Raw genomic sequence first — 24,536 nt, forward strand, 5'->3', positions numbered from 1 at the left:
GATGGCCGAACACACTGAAATGAACTTAAACTGACCAAAAGCTTCATCTTCCTCATCCTCCCCTATGTCATCCCCAGTGGTATACTGGCTACTCATCATGGACTGTCTCTCCACTTGTTCCTGGAGAACTTGAATCTTGCTCTCGTAATCCTAAAAGACAACATCATTTTACTGAGAATAGTTTAAACAAAACATATGGTCTCAGTCTAGACCTTCCCCAGAATGCAGTTCAGTTTTCATTTGGATGACGATTAGTCTCAAAAGACTGCCTCTATTTCCAAAGACAGCTGGATGGCTTACAAAATTTTGGGGATGGTTGGTTGGTTGGGCTTGCTTGGGTTGGTCTCCCTGTAAATCTATGACCAAATTACATATTCGCATTTTGGACTCCCTGTATCCCAAATCCTGGGGATTCTCAAAGACATTCCTATCCTTTACCAACATAAAATATCTGCCATTATAATTTTTAGATATAGTACATAAAAAGCACCAGGTCAAGTTTTTTACAATTTACAAAATTACAAAACTATAAATTACTAGTATAAATAAAATTACACTGAAGAGCTTAATTTATTTTCACTTTTTCCTGTTCCATATTTTAGATCTTTCCTTACCTTCCTCTGCTGTTCAAAGGCCTGCTCCGCCTCCTCTCTCTCCTTTCTATACTGCTCCTCCATCTCATTCACTCTGGAAAGAAAAAAACAACAACAATATAGAGCAGTAACAATAGGGCTTTCATTGGCTCTTGTGTAATGAGGATAAAAAAGTTAAGTGTTTACTTGTTTTTCTACCAATGGGGCATGTTTCCCCTGATCAAAGCCCTTTGATGAAAGCTCAATATGCACAACACATAGGTAACAAACATGTTTAGCCTGTTTTTAGAGTAGTATGGAACCTTTTGTGAAAGAGGACACTCCCATCATGGATAACAAGTCCTCATATGAGACTCAAAGTTCCACAATAAATACATTGTAAACATCACAGAATATATAATAAATCCCTTTTTCCCCCAAAACAGCGATTATTGGACCTCCATAGATGGCTACTTTCCGTAATAATCCCTTAGGAGATTATTACAAAAACTACTTGAAGAAAATTGACTAACTTTGAATGTTAGAATGGATTCATTTATCATTGGGAAGAAAATTGCTGTTTACCTCAGGCAAATTTTTCCACAAAAATGAAGAGTTGTCCTTTAACGTTTAACAATCATAATCAACTTCAACCTTTATAACAGTAACTGTTGCATTAAATAAGAATTTGCAGAAACACTGTTCTGCCTCTGACACTGAAAGAGACTCTGGCGATAGCTATAACTGTACAGAAGAGTTAATTTTATAATCTCCAATTCTAGATTACCAAAACAATAAATAATTAAAAAACCATTTCCATTCAAGGCTTGTGTTATTAAATAAAAACATACTAATAAATGAAAAAAAACTTCTGATATCCAAATAGTGACATACCCTAGCCTGTGGTCTTCAGAACAGTTAGAAATCATGTGAATTTCTCAAAGAATTTCACTATTAGTTTGCTCAAATGAACCTATCTTTAGACAAAAACAACTGATATTTGAGAACCTAATGACGTTCTAAAGACTTAACAATAAATCAATAAATATCATAAAAAATAATACTTTAAGTGCTTCAAATAATGTCTCTATTAATAAGAACCCACTTAGACTTCCAAGAACTGGTGAAGAGTCAAATAATAGAAATCAATTGAAATCACATAAAATCTGACCCATGCCTTTTCACCACCAAAACTTGACTTTCAGTAATGCCATCACATTCTTTACAAATTTCCTCTAGTTAAAGAAAAAGGAGCTGGGAGACTTTTATTCAGCATGCTGTTTAAGTGAATTGAATTTTTTTTCGTGCTGCTTATGTGAGTCGTCTTTATATACTGAATCCCTCATCTTAACTATAAAAATACGACCAAAAAAAAAATCTGAAGTTTTCAGATAAACTCTTTTTATTAAATTACCCTTTCTTACTCCAAGTTTGATAATTCTTTAAGATCACACGCATTATTCAATACAGGGAGAACATTCTGTTTGCAATGACAGCCCCTTCTACAAAATTTTGGGTCCTCCTTGGTTCAGTAAAATCCTCAGAGCACCACCTGAGAAGACACATTGTGGGCAGAAGTCTTAATGTATAAATGTATAAATGCAGATGACATGTATAAATTTACTGCAGCAATGCACTTTGTACATTAATACACAAAGTGGAGGCTGATGTCGGAATTGGATCTCTAAAAGGATTTCAATATGAGAGATATTAGTGTCAGATGACGCAGCTTAAAATGATTGACATTTGCAACAAGGGCACTCTAGAGAGAGAAGGGAGTGTAGGTTCAACTGTCTTCTCCATAGCTTAATTGAATATTTTCCTTTCCCTCATAATTTCTAAAAACCGACACTTCCATATTATATACAATATTTTCTTATAAAGATAACATAAGAGGTATTAAACATGGGCGATATAATGGCTATATACACATGCAGGGTTTCTATGACCCCTGTTGTTATAAATAATTACCAAAATACTATAACACAGCACTTACAGGCACTTTAAAATTTAACTTATTTTTATTCATTTCAGTAGTGGTCCAATAACTACTCCAAAAATTCTATTTTTTATTCTTATTTATCTAATTTGATGAAACCTTGTCAGACATTTGTACTATAAAATACAATTGTTTACCTTTTAAACAGCCCTGCCTATTGCAGGCATAGACCCAGTTCCCATACCTAGGTCGATCCAGCAGGATCAACCCATCTCTGAGAGGTTTCTCCCTAAATTGCATTTAGCTTAAGTGGCTCTGGCACACTTACTGAAGCTGTTAAGGGGTAATTAACTATTGTTCAGCAGTTTCAGTAGGCGTGCCGGACTTAAGTTGAATGCAATTTAGCGAGAATCCCCTCGAAGATGGGTCGATCCTGCTAGATCCACCTAGCAGGATCGACCCATCCTGCTAGATCCATCTAGGTATGGAAATGGGGTCATAGTTTACTGTCTCTTTTTGTCTCACCAAAACTCACCTCTTCTCCATTTCTTGCCTCAGATCGATCCCCTGTTTTTCAAGCAGCTCCAGTTGGGCATACTGCCAGTCTACAGTCTCACATGCTGAAATGCAAAAACCAACATGGCTGACAAAACAACAATGGCTTCTACAATATGGTAACACCAAATCAAAGCAGTGTACAAGCAGTTTTGACGAAAAACTTTGCATCAGGAGAGGTTTGACTTCAGTAAGCAGATACTTGTTTGTTACCCCTTCCCCCCCTAAACCAACCAATCCCTCCAACATCACTGCAGGTAATTGCAAGCAAGTTTCTGCTTCCTTAAGTATTATGATATATTTTCCTAAATTTTATAAAGCAAATAAGGAAATAATTTTTACTGGTACAGCCATCTCTACAGTCGTATTCAAATACTAAGTCTTAGACTGCTGTGGCCTGTGGGAAATTTGAACAACCATCTTTTATATATAGTCAATATACATTCCCAAAAGTTTCCACTCTAAAGTTAACTTATACTGGTAGTATCAAATCTGTAACTTTTAGGAAATAATTCAACAAAAAAGATAATAAAATTACGCACGTGTAATTTGCAGGCAAACTTAACAATCTGACATTCATGGAAAACATCTGCTTGGCAATGAAATAAATTCTCAACATAAGTCCTTTTGTTCAAAATCACAATATTACTAAATTTCAAATTTCTTCACAAACATTTTCTACAACAGTTTTTTTTTTCTTAAGCAAAAGCCAGGTACACAGGCAAAAAATAAGCAAAGCACCAAAATCCATTTTCTGTCAAAAACAAATACATATCATAGTGTAGTATACTTGGCATGTATTTTCAATGTGTACTTTCTAAACAAAGGCACTGGTCTTGAAAAGGACCAAAAGCAAGGATTGGGCCAATAGCCAAGGATAGGTTCTTTGGGTAAAAAATTTAAGATATTAATATCCAATAATAAATCACACACTGCCAAAGCAGCATCTTCATTTTCTTCAATTTCACAAAAAATGTCTCCAAATACCAATTTTAATTAGTTAAAAAGTTAACATTAAATCCTTTCTTTATGAACACCCCCAATCAGCTTCCTTCCTAAAGACCTGGGGTGGTACTAGGATATCAGTTAACTGGGATCAATTTTAATTCCTACGTGAATATGTTAAATGCAAACTAAATACTAGCACATTTGATGTAAAATAAAAGGATTCAATTGACCTTGTTAATATTGGATTTTTAATTTAATTTGTAAAATAATGAAACCTATCAATTAAAAAACTCTATATAACAGAATATGATATGACTACATTATGAGAAAACCATGGTAATATTCCTATAAAGTTGAGTTGATCTTAGGCTGACCTAACTCAAAATGAAACTTGGTTATATATACAAAAGTAAGGGCTCATTCCCAATAGACTCCATCAGTCTGTGCGGATCGATCCAACTCTGCAGGGACTGTCACTGAATGCAATCAGTTAAAGCAGATTTACATGCCTCATCCTGGCACTGAGTAGAAAGCCAGTGTATTATGGGTATATTGGAAACAAGAGGAGGCGTGTTAAACTATTGAACTGATTGCAATCAGTTTCTGCAAAGTTGGAACGATTTCAAAGACCGCTGGAGTCTATGTGAACGAGCCCTAATTTATGGCTGGGGGTTGAAACTGGAGGCATATTTATACTAGCAGGTTGTCTGAGATTAGCAAGATGACTGTTTCAACGCAAAAAAAATTGTAACTCTTTTACGAAGCTACAAAGGGGGACGGGGAAGAATAATTAACAGAGATGGCAATTCCTGGATCCATGCACACTGCTTAAAGCTAAAGCCTTAATTCAAGTCCAAATATTCTACTATCAAATTTACGTGGGGTTGAAAATTCAGTTGATATATTCTTCACCAATTAAAAATTGGATACAATTTAGAAACAATAGAAACAACAGCATGCCTTTTTGGGTTAAAATGTATCCAATATTGGTGGGAATTCTTGTACTTTACCTTTTAGAACATTTTCTGAATCAAAAAGTAAACAAAAGATATCAAAATCTAGCCAAAGATAAGAGTATTATGATTTCAATGTACTTTACACCTTCTTTCTTCAAAACAAAAATCTAGGTGAACCAGATATCATATCCAAAGCATAACTTATCTGTTTCACTAAATAAACCAAGAAATACATGTACACTGAATTTTCAAGTCAGAGTAAAATCAATAGTAAGTACCGAAGTCACAGTCAGAATCTGAACTCCAAGACGATTTCAGGTCTTTGAGGTAGCTACTAATGAGAGGGCCTACAAATAAACAGAACACACAGTCAGCGTGTGGGCTGCACACTGGACGTATATAAACCAAAAACTGATACGTGTATTATTACCCATAAATACCCAATATCAGACGAGATTGCTCATGGGCCAAACTGCGGTCATGGGTCGTAAAAAAATTATGTGTAATTCATTCCCAGGGATTATAATCATTGTTAGGGATTGTGGTGAAAATTAATGTCAGCTAAGGTGAGTGCACTGCATTGCACAGATGTAGATCAACAAGGCACATCGCACAAATGACAGTGGAAATAGCGATGTTATTCCAAGATTTGACCTCTTTGATGAAGATTTTGTTGGGAGGGGAGAGGGGGGACAGATAAAACAAACAGTGCCTGTTTCATCTGAAATTGGCAAATAAATACCCCCCTTTCCCCAGTTTTCATCCCCAAGGCTTGGGTTATAAATCCACAATTCTCCCACCCCCCTTTTTCATCACCTCCCGTCAATCCCACCTACAACTGTAAATAACAGGAGGCTGACCTTTCCAATGACCAAGTTCTATAACAATACCTTGTATTACTTGCTTTATATCATAACGAAAGGAAAGACACAAGGGAAAGTTCCATTTCTTTTGATACTCAACAATAAGGGCAAAGGGCAATAAACATATGTTCTCCCGAGCATACCCAAAGCAAAATGAGGCCCTGAGGGAACTGTCTAATAAACAACATCATGGCGGAGGGTTTGTCTCAAGTAACAATATATAAATGTGATGAGCTGTCTGAGTGTGAAACAGCTTAAAGCTCAAATTTAAAGTGAAATAGAAAGAATAAACTGCTCAAAAGTCAAAGAGTGAAAGAAGTCGATGAGTAATCAAGGAAAGTGAATCATTTTCTTGAGAAGAAAATATAAGAGTTTAAGCAAACCTGAATTAATAAAAGTAATAAGTTAAAAGTGAAAGAAGTTGGAAGTGAAGTTTAAGGAGTCAAAAGTGAAAGTGAAACTCACCAGGTGTTTCCATGTCTCCAGGTGATTTCTTTTCCACATTCTCTCTTTTTTCTCTGGCTGTAAAAATGAAATCACAAATGCATATATTGTACCAATGTAGTCTATAAATTGAAAAGTTAAGCACAATGATGTCTATAATGGTCAGATGATCTTTACACACACCCAATGCGTACCCAAACATACCAACATGGTAATAAAACAAAAAACAAAACACCTCACGTATTAATTCATATAATATCATCTTTCAAGGTTCACACTTATCAATCCTGTGCACAAAAATCAATTTAGGTCCTTATATGTTGTGTTTCCCTTCAAGTTAAGCTGATCTACTAGTAACTTAGCACCACCCATCTTAGCAGCAGTTTACAATAAGCTCACCGTAGGAAACCATTCTAGTCTCCGGTGTTCTTACATGGAACTTCTGATTCAGCAAAATTTGTACACCACTAGTTGGCCTATGTTATGGTTTGTTTCAAATAACATCAACACAAACTGACTGTCAACAAAACCTTATTCTCTACTCCTACAGCTAGTATAGGTCTAGACTAATATGTTCTAGATTAACTGGCCTACAAACATCTAATCGCCTGCAAACATGATAAAAATTGTTTTAAACACACACACACACACACACACACACAACACACACACAACACAAATGGTATATTTATAATAACTTTCTAATTTCTGAAGGAGATTCATCCTGTTATCATCTAAACTGACCACACATCTATATACTACATGTACGAGGAGGTATATGAAATACCCTTCCTAAACTACTATAAAAATTACATACTATGTAGGGACGAGCACTGGATATTGCTGATAATATACATCATATTCCACTGGTATCTACTCTGTATGCTTTCAGGGTTGAGATTTATACATGCATCAGACATATCTTTGTTTCTCAACCACCACACATGCATGCACGCCAGCACGCACACACACACACACACACAGACACTATCTACATTCTGTTATCTAAAGGCTGATATGTAACACAAATTTCTTTCAATCAACATCTCACCTGAGCCACTGCAAATATTTTCAACATTTTATAATTACTGAACTGTGATAATCAACTAAATTTCTATCAAATTCTTCTATTTGTGCTCATTGAGAACCCACCCGTGTTGGGGTAAAGCAAGGCATCTTAATTAATATTAGTCAACTGGCTAAAATCTAAAATCACAACTGCAACTGGTTGGTTGAAAACCACAAATGGTGCAAAGCAAGACCAATTTATTAGGTTTACATTCCAAACTCTAACAATTTGTAACAAACCAACATCGCTAGTATCTATGGAAAAGCCACAAATCTCTAAATATACTATATCACTTCTATTGACTAAATATAACATTTCATTAGATGTGAATAACAGCATATATTGGTATCAACCTTAAATATGTGCAAAAGCTTGCCAATTGTGATAGATTCCTAAGAACAAATTTCGTATGACAAATCGAAAAGAAATAATGACAGATAAAATTTTGGAGGAAATGAAATGCTGAATGCAATGAAAATCAAAATCACTATGTGCTTGCTATAGAAACAACAACTAAATTACATAGTCAAAGTGCAAAGTATTAAAAAAATAAAATCACACTTATTCAACTATTGGATGTGAAAAAAGAACAAAACTAAAACAAACACTAAAACATACATCTATTTTTAAAAGGTCTGACTTGGTCATTTTGCACTAGTGTTCATGCACTTGATATATGCATTATTAGTCTCTAAGTTATACAGACATATATATATATATGTGTAGATACACTGTGTGTATGTATATGGACATGTTTTCAATTTGAATATGGTGGTAGCACCCTGAGTCTTGCAGTTAAAAATGTAACAAAAACATCCTGAAGTCACAAAGTGATTCTTGAAGCTCAGGGTGAATTTTAAGGCTCACTTGTAAAAGCATTAAATTTTAAGTTGTTTTTGTTACTTTTTTTACACTGAGAAACAGAAATTGCAAATGGAATTTAAAAATGAAACATTTTTGGTTTCACTTCATAGAAAAAAATTCAAGGTTAGAAATATTTATTCTTTCCTTTCTAAAATAATAATAAGTGCTTAATTTGTTGCAGTGCTCTTATTACTAAAGCGTAAAAAAAATTCCAAATAAAAATCTGACCAATCACAGGCCATTCTACATTCAGCCAATCACAGATATGAATACATTGTAGCTAAACAATCAAATCACAGCTAAAATGCAGTTGACCAATAGCAGACTGACATGAACAACAGTGCAGAATTGGAATGAGATCAGCAAAGTGATCGCCATGGTAACGCATGTGCATTTTAAGAACCACTTACACATCGGAGGCAGGTCAAGTGTCATGGATGCCTTTTGGGCCGAGAGGATTTTGGCTACAGATTAAACAAGGCAGACAAATGCAAGAGTAAATATGAAAAGTAATAGAAAGATTAGTAAAGGCAAAGCTAAGCAATTTAAACATTATACTGAGTGTATTTTAAAATTATGCAACCTCTTAAGTACTGCCTAGAAGGCAAGTACTGTGTAGCTTTGAGAAACATTTTGACAACTCACTGTCAGTGACAATGGAAAAAATTTCAAGAGATGCAAAATTTTGTAACTCAAATATATTCATATTCAACAAACTATGGAATAATGGCAATGGAATATGGAAAAATTCTTCTGTCAATCACCGAAATTACTATATTATTTTCATTCAGCAGATATTAAGACTGAAACTATTTCACTTCAAAATAAAGTAACTTTTTCTTAAAATTATAAAAGCAAAAGTAATGTTCAATGTATTATTAATATGAAAATATTAGAAGTTTCATTATTATTTACACAAAATGATATTTATGTTACTTAAAAATGGTTGTAGATTTAAATTTTAAATCTCTTAATATATATATTATAGTGTAAACAAAAACACTAATTATTTTCATTGAAAATATAAATTAGTACTATGGTCTTTTAATTAAAATTATTAAACAACATGCAGGGGAAATGATATCTTATACCAACAACAACCACCACAAGACTTCACAAAAGATGAACATTTTTATAGTTTGAATTTAAATACTTTTTCAGAAAAATTTCACTTAATAGAAGTACCTTTTATCTTAATAGTTGTTTGTATAATCCTACCCTACAGAATCACAAACAGAGCTTAATATAAAACTGATTACATTTTTAAAAGCACCTAACAAAAAATCAGCAAAACAAAGAAATAACTTTGAAAGCCTATGCTGCCAATGCCCTATGTTATTTCTTAGCTAAAAAACACAAGAAAGCAAAGCAATGTTCGATAAACAGTAATTATGAAATCTGTGTCCTTCAATAGTGTAATGTAATATAGTGGAATATCAATTTTTCCAAAAAGAGGAAGAAAGTAGTACAAATTCTCTTAGGTTAATTCCTTACAATTTAAAAAAAAAAACAGAAAAACAGTTTTCTCTTAGTAGATATTCCAAACTAAAAGGAACACAGTTTCAGCAGTACTTCACATGCCTTAGTAAACACTTAAGATTAGTCCTATAAATTGTGCTTGATATGATTACATACTACAAGGTATTAGTCTGGTCTGTTACACTGCACAATCAATGTATTAGAGTTCAATGTGAAACAAACACAATTGCTATACAGCACTGGACTCAACCATTGTGTTAGGTGTGCTATCTCAACCATTGTGTTAGGTGTGCTCTCAGCACAATTACCCTGTCACATCTCAACTCACCTTGCTCTGGGTGGTTAAACCTGAACACGTGAGACTTCCCCAGGATGACGCGAGACCCAGTCTTCAAGATGGTGGGTTCAGTGATCTTCTTCCCATTCAGATACACGATGGCGTCATTGCTAGATATCAGCTTGACCACTCCTACAATAGAATGACAAAAAATTGGAATCAATTTGATCAACCACTGAGAAAAAAAGATGAATCTTATAGATAAAACTTGTTACTGGCCTAGAGAAATGCAGTGCATCTTAAATTATCATAATTGTTTCATTAATTGAGAATTAATACTGTGAAGAGGAAATCAACTTGCCCATATTAAGCAGTGAGTGTTTGTCAGGTTTACTTTTAAATTACTAGAAATGTATATTAGCTATTCACATAATGAGTGTGAAGCACTTAAAACAGTTAATAAATCCATGATAAACTAAACTAAACTAAAATTATTCTGGAAAAATTGACCAATAATCAATTTCTGAAGAGACACAATTGCACTAGTTCCAAGAAAATGTGCGCAATAAATTCCACAAGAATACTTCAGGGCAAAAACATCTTGCTTAAAGCAATAATAACTCTTCCTTTGAGATTCAAAATTCCGCATGAGATACATTTTAAACAACGCATGAAAATATATTCTATCGTATTTTACCACTAAAACGGCCGTTATTGGAGTAAAACTAAAATCTGTGCTTGTCAATGGGGCTTTCGATGCCATTTTTCCCAGTCATCAAGGCATTCGTTGCTAATGACGTAATGGTGTCACGCGGATTCTCGCGTTCATTCGAGACCAAAATAACATGGCGCCAAACACATTAATGCGGACGCATACGTAAGTTGCGAGTTTTTGTACAGTGCGTCGGATAACGAAAAGCCCAGAATGGCACACATTGTGGATATAAATGCATTTTTAACAAAAAGACGAATATATCTCATGAATCTTATATAGTGTTGTTGTTGTCTGCTTTTCCCGCGGTTTTAAGTAGGTCACCAGTGACTTTGCAATGTCAGAGAGAGCTCCGTCAGTTAAAATCTCTTAAGAGATTTTAACAAAAAACCGTACGTTTAGGAAAAAAACCCTGGATTAACTTTGAATGCAGGAATGGGGTCGTTGACCATTGGTAAGTACGGGAAAATTGCCGTTTTTTCCAGGAAAATCCAATTTTTGGCCAAAACGAAGAGTTATTATGACTTTAATGTAGGGTTAAATGTAACGAGCACCTTCAATGTTCTCAAACATGCAGTGTTCGTCCAGTATGAGTTCTCCATTCAGTTGGATATCTTGTAAAACCTTGGCATCATGGCGACCAAGTCTGAAAATAATTATATGTAATGTATTTTAAAGGTGCCTGGCATTTTTAAAACATGTAAATTACATTATACAAAATTTAAAAAAAAACATATATTGTCTGATACACTACATTCAATGTATGTATTTCCCAAACTTGTATAAAGTCATGATTTATATCATTCTAATTTTAAGACGACTCTATTTCTATGTTTATTTAAAGTTTAGAAAGTTAATCATCTAAAAATGACATTAAGTTATTCCTTATTTCCAGGTTAGTCAATATTTAGTTGTCATACAAATGGGTCTTTCTCTACATGACGGTTTTATACATGTATCACTATTACTACTAGCACAAATTAAATCAATTCTGGATAACGCTAAAATACCTGGTGATGCCATCTTTCAAATAATACAGCAGGCACTCAGACATCAGAGGATCCTCATTCAGGTTTACCAGATGTGGAGTCTAAAGTGAAAGTGAAAATGAAAGTGAAATGAAAGTTGCATCATTGTATATAACATATTATAAAGATCACAAAAAATGCCACAGTAAAATATCTTTTAGAAGAATTGAAGAACTGTGCCAGTTCTAAAAAACAATATTTTAACATTTAAAATATAGTATTAAAATATCAATAATCACAATTCACTTTTATACAATATATCTTGGAAAGGCAATAATATGATTTCCTTTCAGGTAAATATTTCAACATCTTTTTGTCTGTCTCTGCTTTGAATTCAGAAAAATTGAAAAAAGCGGCATTTTGTTTTTAACACATACATCCTATTCACATTTTTGCCCAACACAACATTCTTAAATTGCCTTAACTTTGAACAAAACCAGACTAAAATCCAAAGTTCATCGATTTATCTTAAAATACCTTTTTAGGCGAGAACACTCCCAGGGTGCCGCCATCTTCTCGTAAAGCCACACCCATCTCTGCCAGTACAGCCTCTCTCTGCTGACGCACAGCCTCTGTTCTGCGCAGTTTCTCTTCCCATGTTTCATTTAGCTCTTTGATCAGTTTTTCAGACTCTTTCAGGCGTTCGTATGCATCCTCCCCGTCATCCATCATTACGGAGGATTTACGACTACGAGATACTTGGTTGCCTGGAATTATCATGGGAGATACACGATAGTATCAGGGGATGACGAATAATATACTGTTTTGATAACACAAGGCAATTAAGTAATTACTTAATCTAAACAGAATCAATTAATGATATTTCCTTAAACAATGTTTTATTCTCAATATCTTTAAAAGATGACTCCAATAAGTATGTCAATAAGTATTTTTTCAGTTATCAAAAAAATAAATAAAATCTGGAAAATATGTAACACTAGAATAAATGAAGAATTTGATACAAATTAAAGCCGAGAGCTCTAACTGCACCCACTTTTCCCTATGGAAAAACACCCCCTTACCATCTAGAATCTCAATGCCTTCACTGGTGAGGAGCTCTCTCAGTCTCTGAACCTCTTCCTTCAGTTCTCGGATCAGTTTGGCATTAGGATCTTCATTGATGATAGCCTTGCAGACGATCTGCTTGGCACGGTCAGCGTATCTGGAATGTAACCTGGGAACTGAAGACCGTGTGCCTTGCATGGTACTTGACACATTGTATAATTATCACATATTTAAAAAGTGTTCCCGTTTTGAAAATCTTTCTCAAATGATATTTTCAATGTATTATAATTCTTAACAAACAACTCTGCTGCGTCTTTGAAAACCTGCTCATTTGAAAATTTTGTCAGAAAACTGATATAGAAGGAAAGAAAATATTGAATTATAACTGATTTTTTTTTTTCATTTTACAATGCTGCAATGGCTCTTTATGTCGACATGCTTCCAAAGCCTTATGGTGCTCTGATGCCTTAATTAGCCCATGTTATCTGTAATTTCCAAGAATAAACTGAACACTTATAGGTCATACTCATTACAGCCAAATAGGAAGAGAGTAGCTTCGAGTTCCAGTTGTGTTATTTGAAAAATAAGCTGCACACAACCTTTGTAAAGCCAACATCCCCAGGGTTGTCAGTCACCTAACAATGCTTCAGTTTCAAATGGCCATACCAAGGTGCCAACAGGTAAAGTAACCAACTTATCCTCATCATAATGCCAGAGACATATGGTGGCAATAATGAGGCCACTGAGCCTTGTTTTGTGACATGATCTGACATTCACTTCATGAAAGTCCCACCTCAACAGAGGAATTCATCTTCATTCTGCTCCTGGTTGTTTTTGACATTCTTTTTTTTCTTATCATAGGCTGTGCGCATCTAAGGGCAACTTTAAGGGCAACTCTTGGCATCCCGTCACCTGTTATTCTCACTACATGGTATAACAACAGTAATCTCCTGCTCTTTATTTCAGATGACAGGTCTATGTGCTGCAGATCAGTTAAGAGCCAATAATAAGAAGACAAGATCTCACCTGAGTGTGCTGAGAGTTTCATCATAGTTAATATCAGCCGGGCTAAGAGCTGCCACCATAGCAGTCTTGGAGTTGCCACCTGGAAAATATATAACAAGAAAAAAGTTAATAATCTGTGCAAATTTATCAAAATAGTGAACAAGGGGATCTAGCCTTCAGGTTGGCAAGCCCATGTTTGTTTTATGTTGTCTAAACTGTATTTTACCACAGTAAATACGAATAAATTAAACTGTTCAAACTGTACTTGTCAATAGTTTGATAATCAGCACCAAGACCAATGAAGGAGAGATGCTTTCATCGGCCTTGGTTGTTTGTTTGTACAAATGTCAGTGGACAAGTTGTCTCAAAAGATCTTAAATATTGGTAAAAATTTAAGTATAGGCAGTCAAGAGTAAAAGAAGTGATTAGAGTATTTGCATTATTTACATAAATGTATCTAACAAATAAATAAATAACTATCATGTTTACCCAAGTTTTCTTTCAGCAGCCATGTTAATACAGAATCTCTGTAAGGAATAAAATCAGCTTTTCTTCTCTTCTTGTGATTCGTCTGAAAATATACAGAAAACAAGGGCTGAATGGATAGAAGAAAGTCAACAGGATAAAATTAATTTTTCAAGTGTTTTTTTTCCTCAGTCATCTTTGACAGCAATTTTGAAGCTTCTGTTCTTACACTTTCGTTATATATATTTTCTCCATGTAGTATTCTTCTCCACATTTCAATATTGTATACATAAAATTACAGAATGTTGCAACTTTCATACTTCTTACTTGCTAATATATCTGACAAAAAATGCCAGGTATTCTACACTGCACTTCTAAACCACACTTTAATCTGCTAATCTAATAGTTTCACACAAACCATCCAAAAGTCGCATTTCTTGTTCCTTATCTTGTGTAAAAGATTTGAATGTGACAACGTGTTAGATGTGACAGTGTGTTAGGTGTGACAATGTATCCATCGTAACAACAAGTTTCACCAGTATTTAACATTCAGAACGTTGCAAGCCATACCAATGAACATACAATCATTTGTTGATCAGCATCTAAAACACAATCATATCAACAATGAAACATTTCATAATCTTATACATTTGTCAAGTTAATATTGGCAGCATTCTGAATATGTTATCAATTGCAAAAGAAGGGTGCCAGCCACCAGGGTGCAGTAACTTTTTTACCAAGACAAGCCACATAACAAACTCATTATATCCTACTTATAATATCATCTTTAAGTGATTGACAGGTCAGATAGTCTTAAACAAACAGTGTATTATTTGTGATAATAACCATACAAAAGCAGTGCATACATGTACCAACCTTGTCACAGTTGAGTATGTTACATGAAAAAACGTCCGAGTTAGGAAATAGCGACGGAGCAAGGGTGAGGAAACATGGAGAGATTACTTAAAATATCCATCATATACAGCAAGATGCAGTGTTAAATGATATCTTTTTTATTTATTTTATCTATTTATCTATTTCTTCATTTTCATTATCTTTTTTCATAATTGCCATGCTGGGTATTAAAAATTAAACCTACACAAATGCAAAAAAAAAAAAAAAAAAAAAACTCAACTTTAGTGATTGGACCTGTCAAAGGCATCAACAGAGCAAATCAGCATTAACACCGTACAATTGGAAAGTGTTTTTATGTATAAAAATCTACAGGTACACCTCAAGCAGTGCCATATGATTGTGTACTGTATGATAAAAAACATCAGTCCAGTATTTACATTGATGTTAACCTCACAGCAACGATTATTCATGCATCTGGAGTCCTGTTCTACATCAGAACAGCAGCAGATATTGATTTTTTTGTCCATATGCCTGCCACGGAAAGAATGACGTCTTTACTGACTGCCAATTCACTTACATTACGCACATTGTGAACCAATTTTGATGTAGATGATAGATTTTTTTGTGAACAAGGTCGTGTTCTCTCTGGTGAAAATGACTGAACATGGACAGTATCAGTGCATTGCCATCTACTCTATTTCCACAAGCCAGTTCCAACCTACAGTGTTCTTTTATGTTTTCATTTTGGCTTCCCTTGATTAATTAACAACCTTTCCAAACAGCACTCAACTACCACTGGGTCAAATTCTAAATATTCATCATAATAATTAGTCTTCATTAGAAAACTATTTTTTCACTATACAAATGTTTGGTAATACATGTAGCCTTTTTGTATAATTGTTATAGTACTGAATAAATAATAAAAAATAGTTAAAACAAATAACAGCAACACTGTTCTGCCCCCTGGTGGGTGGAATTCACAACCTTGCAATATCACCTGACATTCAACCAATCACAACATCTCTTTCATATCATCAATTAACATTTATACACGTGCAATGACATCAATTAACATTTATACACGTGCAATCATTTCCAATTGGTAATTTCATGATTTGTCATGTGTGATACTTTAATAAGTTTATCGTGATCTCTGCGCCTACTTCGATCTCACTTTATGTGTGTCATTTATTCCGTCTAATGTGAGATCAGCTGAATTCACTTGAATTGATTTTTACAAATGGAGTGACTTCATTAGAAGCAGTGCTATAGATATCAACAGATCTTCCCCAAAAAGTGACGCATAAGACAGAAAAGAGGTAACAGTCACCAAGTTGTATTTCAAGGCACAAAATGCACATTTTTCCTGGAAATTTCAACAAACTCCTCTTTAACACCAAAAATTGCCTTTTTCAATCCTTGAAATGATAAAAATCCAGAACTGTTGAATGAACTATGATCTGCAGATGTACAAGTTTTTAAAGATCGAGCTATAATTCTTAGTATTGCAGCAATACATTATAAATTTCTCCATCTCCATTATGATGGTACATATAACTCAAAAATTGGAAACTTAAAACTCAGATACATATTTCTAGATCATAATTTTGCTAACAATTATTGTTCTGGTATATTCTTAGGTGATTCAGATACAAGTGCCAATTTTTTTTTAAATTCCCTTTATAGACATCTAATGCTCATTGAGTGCTTTCATAATTCCCTTTTTTTGACCAACAGGATTGCACATGCAAAAATTCACATGATCTTTGACCAATGGGATTTCACATACAACTTCGAGACTCGTTTTTCCGTCCAACTCTGACCACAGATGTGACAAATAGCGTGCAATGAATGCATGGAATTAAGACACCCAAATACAATGTTCCCGTACGCAAGGTACAGCAAGGCAGGACGTTTTAAGTTCATAATCATCCTTGGGATAAATGTATACTACTTTATGAATTGATTTGCAATCAGAGAAATTGCCGCTAAGTTTTATTACTGCTATCTGTACTTAATTAAAGAAATTAAAGAGATGAAAAAGACGATCTTTGATCACTAATCAATGTAACAGAGAGCAAACTCATAATTTGTTCTAAACTAAACAACTAAATCTACTACAGTAACCAAAGATACAAACATGACTATATATGTATATACAGAAAAGAAAACAATGCTTGCATATATATATTCTGATAAATAGTAATAGTGAAGCAAACAAAATATTGGGCTCACACTTAGAGGTCTCTTGAAAGTCTTTTTTTTTTATTGGATTTTTCATTTCCTCAGAAAATTGTACACAATTTAATAAAGAATTTTTGTAGTCAGTGGATTTACCAGAGGTCTTTGCACCTTGGAAGGAGCAAAGGACTACAAAAGATTTCTTATCTTGTAGTTTGAAGGTAGACTTGTGCTGGGCTGGTGCCAGCCTGATTTCTGACAATGAAGGTATTTTAGAACAAGTTATTCAGAACTGATCTCAACCCTGGGAAAAGACGTACATCGAGGCGGTGGCATCGTTCACATCATATCTAACTTAGACCAAAAATTGGACTGACAAACCGCAATATTGCATATAAGGATTCTGCCAAACCTTTCCCTCACCCAATCACACTTGATGTCAATTAGAATATTTTTGGCCTATGCAAAATCTGATGTGAACTGGGATGCCCTTGTAAGTGTGAACCCAGTATAAAAAAGTGCCTGGTACAAGAAGCCTGCATTAGCTAATGACTGTCATATGGGTATCATTTTCTAAAATTGTGCAAATGAAATGAAAAATTAACAAAGTGACACAAGAATATGAAGACATTGGCAACTTCAGGCTTCGTGAATCAAGCTACCAGTCTATCTAAACTACATCATACATGTATCAGGCCCGTAGCCAGCAATTTCAAAAGGGGGGTTCGTTTTCTGAAAAAGTGGACCTTTTTCCATAAAAACATCATGTACCTAGAGCAAATTTTACCCAAAGTGGACCTTTTCCCGGCAAAAGGGGTGGTTCTTTCGAACCCCCCAAACCCCCCCTGGCTACGGGCCTGTGTATGCTACCATTTAGACACACAACATGCTACTTAAAGGCACACAGAACATCCGAACATGAAACTTACTGGTAAACTACTCTGAAATGACAAAGTCAAGAAGGAAACCATTTGAATAAGCACATTTATAAACAAGTAGAAAAAAAGTCACAACTAGTTTTCTTCAACATGTGAAACACAGGGTCCAGATATTTTTCTTCAGCTTTTCAATAACCCATGCAATTTCAGTAAAGAAAATCTGGATATACTAGAATACATTATACTGCATTTTAATGATAAGGAAAGAAGAATGACTAATTAGAAATAACACTGACTCTAATAATACAAATCTGAGTACGTGCTGAAGAAATGTTTTCAAAAATAGTTAAATTTATAATCGTAAATTAAATTATAATAATATTCCGATCAAAATAACGTTTTATGAAAAAAATATTGAACAAAATTTATGATACTGCAAACAAACAAGCAATTTCTCAATTCAGTCACAAGTTTAAAATTCAGTCAGTATTATCATATAAGAAATATGTAGAAATATCCATTTCAAAATCAAAATTCTTTCATATATCAATAACGTAAAATGTCCAAATATAGTAAAGCATTGGCCAACTTATATATAATAGGGGGTAATGAAGAGTTCAAACTCTATAACTTTCTGATGCCAATATAGAAATACGAAATGCCTACAAGCAAAACAGTCTTTGCTATAGTCATAAATATGAGGTCAGAGAAAATTGATTAACTAGAGGATAGTAATGAAAAAGACAATCTATCTCTTAAATGTCAATGGCAATTTCTATAGCAACTATGAAGCAAAAGTGGACAATCCACTAACCCACCCAGTGCAGTTATACACGGGAGTGGTAAGCAAAGAAAGTTGAACATCTCAATCTGCTAGATTAAAACGTGAGCAGAACTCTAAGAAAAAAATACACACGTGAAAAAAAGCCAGCTATGGAAAGTGTTAATTACTAAATAAAGCAAATTGTCCAGTGAATAAAAAAAAGAATTCTCTGGCCATTTTTGACATCTTAGAACCAATGTTAAGCCCTTATGCAGAAATTGAAATAAATGAAAAAAGTGAATGTGGTTTCTTCCCCTTCAACCTAATGAAAAAAAATCATGATCCAAAAAAAAGTAAAGAACACTTACAATTTCAGCTAATGCTGAGATGACTTTTCCGAGGGTTGTGAGAGATTTGTTGATGTTGGCGCCCTCTTTCAGCCTTGTTCCTGTAGCACCGGTGGAGTCGGCACGCTCGCTGCCAGCCAAGTCCACGAGGCTGATCTTGCTCACCTGCAAGCAAACAATTCGAATCATTTCCAAATAAATGCTAATATATTCCAGGCCATGCTTTCCTGTGTGAATATAAAGAGATGTAACTTTTCATGGAAATGAATGAGAATTTGAAAGCTTCTTGTTAGTTTTGAAAAGATAAACTTATTACATGTTAATATTACCAACAATGAGTTTAGCTCCAGGGCAACTTTTAAAAAAATATCAGTTACACACACACACGCACACGCACACACACACACACACACCTGCATACGAGATCCTAAAAATAATGTGTTAAGATATTTGTTAAGCACTCTTTTTTGCAAACGAGGTACAACAGACTGGGTAAAGTTCCAGTCATTTCCAACAATATGCTATCTAAGCACAGGAGCCAAAAGAAGACATCAACGATGTAATACAATTTTTTCCTGATTGACAGCATTTCTAGCCAAGTTGTGAAACACATTGTAAACCTATGATATCTCTGCGCATTCTACTCTGCAAAAAATATTAATCAGATTCTTAACCACAGGAAACAACACAGGAATCCCATTAACTGTCCCACCCACTGCCACCGTAATTGAGATAAGTTGCTGAATTGGCTTCCTGTGGTTACATATTGTAATTATTCAGTCTGCTGAGGCAGTGTTACAAAGCTGGGCTATCACAAATTGTCCAGAAACACCTTTGTTACAAAGATGAGCTGTCCCAACTTGTCCAGAAACACATTTGTTACAAAGATGAGCTGTCCCAACTTGTCCAGAAACACACTTTTTTAAAGATGAGCTGTCCCAACTTGTCCAGAAACACGCCCAGATGCCTACCTTTTCTCCTGTCATCTTAGTGGTCTTGTCAAAGCGTTTCTGCGTGAATACAATAGTAAACACTGCATGGGACCGACTGCTTGTTTCATTCATGTTAGTGGCAGCAACGGTTCTATAAAAAAATAAGCAATAAAAATAGTTTTAGAGTTTAAATCTTTACTAAATATTTTTTTAAAGCAATTCTGCATGAACAAAACATTTGACCTTCCACCTGTGTCATTAAAAACACACACAGAGTCGGGCAAAATGACCTTTCTTTCCCAGAATCTAGAACACTATAAATAAGTAGAACAGACAAACTCAATATTAATAGATTGGATCATAAATAAATTAAACCATTTCTGCAACAGATCATGAAAAGTCCCACCACTTGCAACCGAGTTAAGTTAATAAAAACTCCTGAAATTGAAAAGGGAAGGGTGGGTGGGAGAGCAAAGCAGAATAGGCTTAAACAGCAAGGTCGGTGTGCTAACGCTAAAAATTATGCATGTTTCAGCTGGCGGCGCTAAACAAAGACTGCCCCAGGAGTGAAAAATTAATAGGGCCTACAAAGTTAAACTGAATGACCATTGGCCACGCTACCGGATGTTTTTCACGTGGCCTAGTTACTTAGAGCTGATAGGACAAAATTGTTTTTCACATGACTAGTAACAACCCTGGGAAACAAAGGCCCGCTGCAGGCACCTTCCCTGTGTGTGCTTTTAAATACTCCTTATTCTAAGGGGGCACTTTATGTTAGTAGTGGGGAAAATCTGAAGCTAAAACAAATTTAGTTTAACTGGGAATAACTTTTAATTTACCATCAGCTTTTTCACCTCACTTCTCACTGCTTCTCAGTAAACACTAAACACACTGAAGCACACCAATAACTACAAAATGGTTTAATTTGCATTTTCTCTGCAATAAGGAAAGATGGATGAAAGCAGGATGGAAATCAAACTGTCATTCCCCACTGTACATATCAGTAATATATAATAATAAGAAAAAGTTTTCTTTACCTGGCTTTGTTTCCTTCATCCATCAGGTCATTGATATCCTTGTAGGAGGTGACAGCCAGCTTGGACAGGTCCTCCACATACGGGCCAAGGAGAGGGTGTTCACGCACTCGCAGGTGGTTCTTGTTCTTAGGATTGAGCAAATCTCGCACGCGCTCACAGTATATCTCCATATAGCTCACCTACGACACAGGACACAGACTCATAAAATATATCTTTTTATTTGTCCAAAACCTAGATCGATCTAACGGGATCCATCCACCTCCTAGGGGTTTCTCACTAAATTGCTTTCAGCTTAAGCAGCTTAAATGTCTGAAGCTGCTAAATGATAATTAATTACCCCCTAGCAGTTTCAGAAGCATGACAGACACCTAAGCTGCTTAAGTTGATTGCAATTAAGCAAGAATCCCCTCAGAGATAGATTGATCCACAGTAAATATTATTGGGTCTGGGAATGGTCACCCATTTTGAAAAAAAAATTATCTTAAAATATTTAAGCACAGGCTTCAAACATCTGTACATGTGCAATTCCTTCTCCTTTGTTTAATATTGAAAGAAATACAAGTAAGTTAATAAATGGTCGAAGGCCATTAGCAGCATATCCTTCTTAAGACACTACCTGCATCTGATTTCCCTAAAACACCTGCTGGATCAGGGACCCCATGGCAATAAAATGTCCAACCCTTACCTCTACTGAGTATTTGAGGTCTTCGTCCCGAGACATGTTATTCACCATTCTCCTGAATAAATCTTCACACAGCTGGCCACATTAAAATATGGAAAAAAAATGATAATAATAATAATAGTAAAAACTTAATAATACAATCAACAAGTCAGACATCAAATCACATATTATTATTGTTATTATTATTATTATTTTTATTATTATTATTACATATTAACAGAAAATGAAATGTACATTTGGACTCTTAATCCACTCCTTGTAATAAAATATATTAGAAAAAATGTTGAAACTATAACTTCTTGATGTTACCTGTGGGATGATGCCAGCTTCCCCAGTCTCGTTCCTCCCCATCATGGTGTAACTTTTCCCGGACCCCGTCTGGCCGTACGCAAATATGCAGACATTGTAACCTTCAAAGGCGTGGTCCAGCATCTCAATACCGATGTCATCGTAAACACGCTTCTGGGAGGCAAAGTTGGGGTCGTCAGGCTGGAAAGAATTATCATTTTGGTAATTCCTTCTCTATGGCAATTCTGTGAATCATTCAAACTAAATGAACTCATTTTTCATTGGCCTTCACTCAAACGTCTGATTATTAACATGTTCATTGAGTCCAAATACATCTAGTTGTAGTAAATTCAGTTTAAAACTAATTCACTGATATATTCCGAAAAATTGTTTTGTTTGTAGAGCTTAAAAAATATACTTGTAAATGTGTAAAAATCTAGCTTGATTTATTAAAAGAAAGCAGACCAAGGCTATGTTTTATAAATACCTGAAATTTATAAATCTGTAGAAATTAGAAAAAAGTGACATTTTCAAGTTATTACGTACTATATCTACAGGGGCAGATCCAGAGCTATTTACTGACAGTCTTCCAAATTATCTTTGTTAATTCATCCTCCAATTGTGACCGTCTTCCAACAGAAAAAACTAGATACCCGTCAATGTAAACTTGAAAATCTGACCGTCTTCCGGAAGACCCAGAAGACGGCCTAAATCCGCCCCTGATCTATAACTAAATTTGCAAAATTGTATTAGGATTTTTTGATGCAGAACTTTTTGGGGGCTGTAAAACATCAATTGCAACATATGTTCCATGGTTTAGATATGTATTCTCTTTTAAAAAATTAAGATTACAATCATTAATGCTATACGATAGTGCATACTAATAAACACAGTTTATATTCTGCCCTTGTGTTCTTTCACTGAATATTCCTCTACTTCAGTCATTGTGTCTTTCATTTATATGCAATATATATAGTCCACTCCTAAATTATGTCCCAGGGTGCAACATTTCATATAATTTATGATTCTTTATCATTTTACATTTTTCTCTCTTCATCTAAAGATTTCTTGCCTACTTTTTTGCCATTTCAGCCATTAATTCACAAATTCAAAACATGCCATTAATCTGTATATGCCTTTGTAAATAAAAGAGATTAAAATCAAACATTATGTCAATCCAGACCAATTTATTTCCATAACAGCATTCCTCTCTAAATTCCTAAAAAAATCAATATTAAGCTTATGGCTGACTGTGGCGTCACCAAGCAACATTCTCCTCTGGAAAAAGCAATATTTTCAGAAAAGTTCACGTTCACTGGTTGATTCACAAGAGCAAGAATCCTCATCTCTTAGACTAAGTTCCCATACCTAGATCAATCTAACAGTTTCGATCCATCTCCAAGGGGTTTCTCGCTAAGTATATTGCTTTCAGCTTAAGCGGCTTAATGTCTGGTACGCCTACTGAAGCTGCCAAACAATAATTGATTACAGCTTCAGTAGGTATGACAGACCACTAAGCCACTTAAGTTGATTGCAATTTAGTGAGAATCCATTTGGGGATAGATCAATCCACAGTTAGTATGACAGGGTCTGGGATTGGTCCTTTAGCTGGCACATTTAGATAGTCTTCAATGCAGGGCTTGACACTAACTTTTTTCAATACTGGCCCGCGATATCGGTAAATATTGCAAGGATGATTTGAAACATGACACTTTACTTGGTCTTTGGGCCAGTGACCCCATCGATTCAATGGCCCTAGGTTGGTTTTCAGTGGCCCAGGGCCAGTGGGCCACCCTTAATGTCAAGCCCTGCAATGCCATCTATTCTGCCCGTTAAAGGTCTCATGTTTTCATAGGCTTTGTATTGATTGTTTGTTTCTTATGGACAACATGCCTATTTGCTCATTTATGGACACAATAACTCAAAAAGTTCCTCAAAAATTTCAAGAAGAGGCTGATGGCACCTACAAGAATGCAATCTTATGTAAATCTTATATAACAGCACAGGAAGTCTGTGTTTATTCTTTAGACTTTCATTAATATTAATAAATCTGGTACTCTATTCCTGATTTTGTTCTACAAATTATTCAAGCAGAATACATACAAAATATCACTGCACAGGTTTCCCTGGACAATGACAGAGTTATCTACGCCAGGCAGGCAATACAATACTGTTTGTACGCAGTAATCAGACATGTAGTACACATGTACGCATTTGAAATTATCTCAAAACTTATCAACTTCTATCACACTTTTTGGTGTTTTTTATTTTCATGTACCATTTCTTAACATGGTTTATTTACAATCTTTGATATCATGCAAAGGCAGGCTGTAGAGCTTGTTTACTATATAATGCCAAATGTCTCGGAAAGATAACAATTCTTTATTATCAA

The 24,536-nt window shown here is 34.8% G+C and overlaps 1 protein-coding gene across 17 annotated transcripts in view; it reads right to left on the minus strand.

Annotated features, from left to right (window-relative positions):
* LOC106162045 (kinesin-like protein unc-104) overlaps positions 1-24,536 on the minus strand; it is a 68,655-nt gene that overhangs the window by 26,500 nt on the left and 17,619 nt on the right. For 11 of the 17 annotated variants that reach the window (XM_086994995.1, XM_086994993.1, XM_086994990.1 and 8 more), the window contains exons 5-22: positions 22,166-22,345; positions 21,860-21,931; positions 21,175-21,353; positions 20,177-20,288; positions 19,227-19,370; positions 14,206-14,287; positions 13,738-13,816; positions 12,729-12,868; positions 12,184-12,413; positions 11,689-11,768; positions 11,233-11,324; positions 10,018-10,158; positions 8,621-8,674; positions 6,299-6,355; positions 5,249-5,317; positions 3,047-3,131; positions 615-687; positions 36-150 (exon numbers count right to left, since the gene is read on the minus strand). In XM_086994995.1, the coding sequence (XP_086851121.1) occupies positions 36-150; positions 615-687; positions 3,047-3,131; positions 5,249-5,317; positions 6,299-6,355; positions 8,621-8,674; positions 10,018-10,158; positions 11,233-11,324; positions 11,689-11,768; positions 12,184-12,413; positions 12,729-12,868; positions 13,738-13,816; positions 14,206-14,287; positions 19,227-19,370; positions 20,177-20,288; positions 21,175-21,353; positions 21,860-21,931; positions 22,166-22,345 (1,984 nt within the window). The remainder of the gene's footprint in view (positions 1-35; positions 151-614; positions 688-3,046; positions 3,132-5,248; positions 5,318-6,298; positions 6,356-8,620; positions 8,675-10,017; positions 10,159-11,232; positions 11,325-11,688; positions 11,769-12,183; positions 12,414-12,728; positions 12,869-13,737; positions 13,817-14,205; positions 14,288-19,226; positions 19,371-20,176; positions 20,289-21,174; positions 21,354-21,859; positions 21,932-22,165; positions 22,346-24,536) is intronic. The other 6 variants (XM_086994994.1, XM_086994991.1, XM_086994996.1 and 3 more) reach the window with 3 other exon arrangements.

The sequence above is a fragment of the Lingula anatina genome, chromosome 9, assembly GCF_051362555.1.
Source record: "Lingula anatina isolate TDL-2025a chromosome 9, LinAna3.0, whole genome shotgun sequence".
Lineage (NCBI taxonomy): Eukaryota > Metazoa > Brachiopoda > Lingulata > Lingulida > Lingulidae > Lingula > Lingula anatina.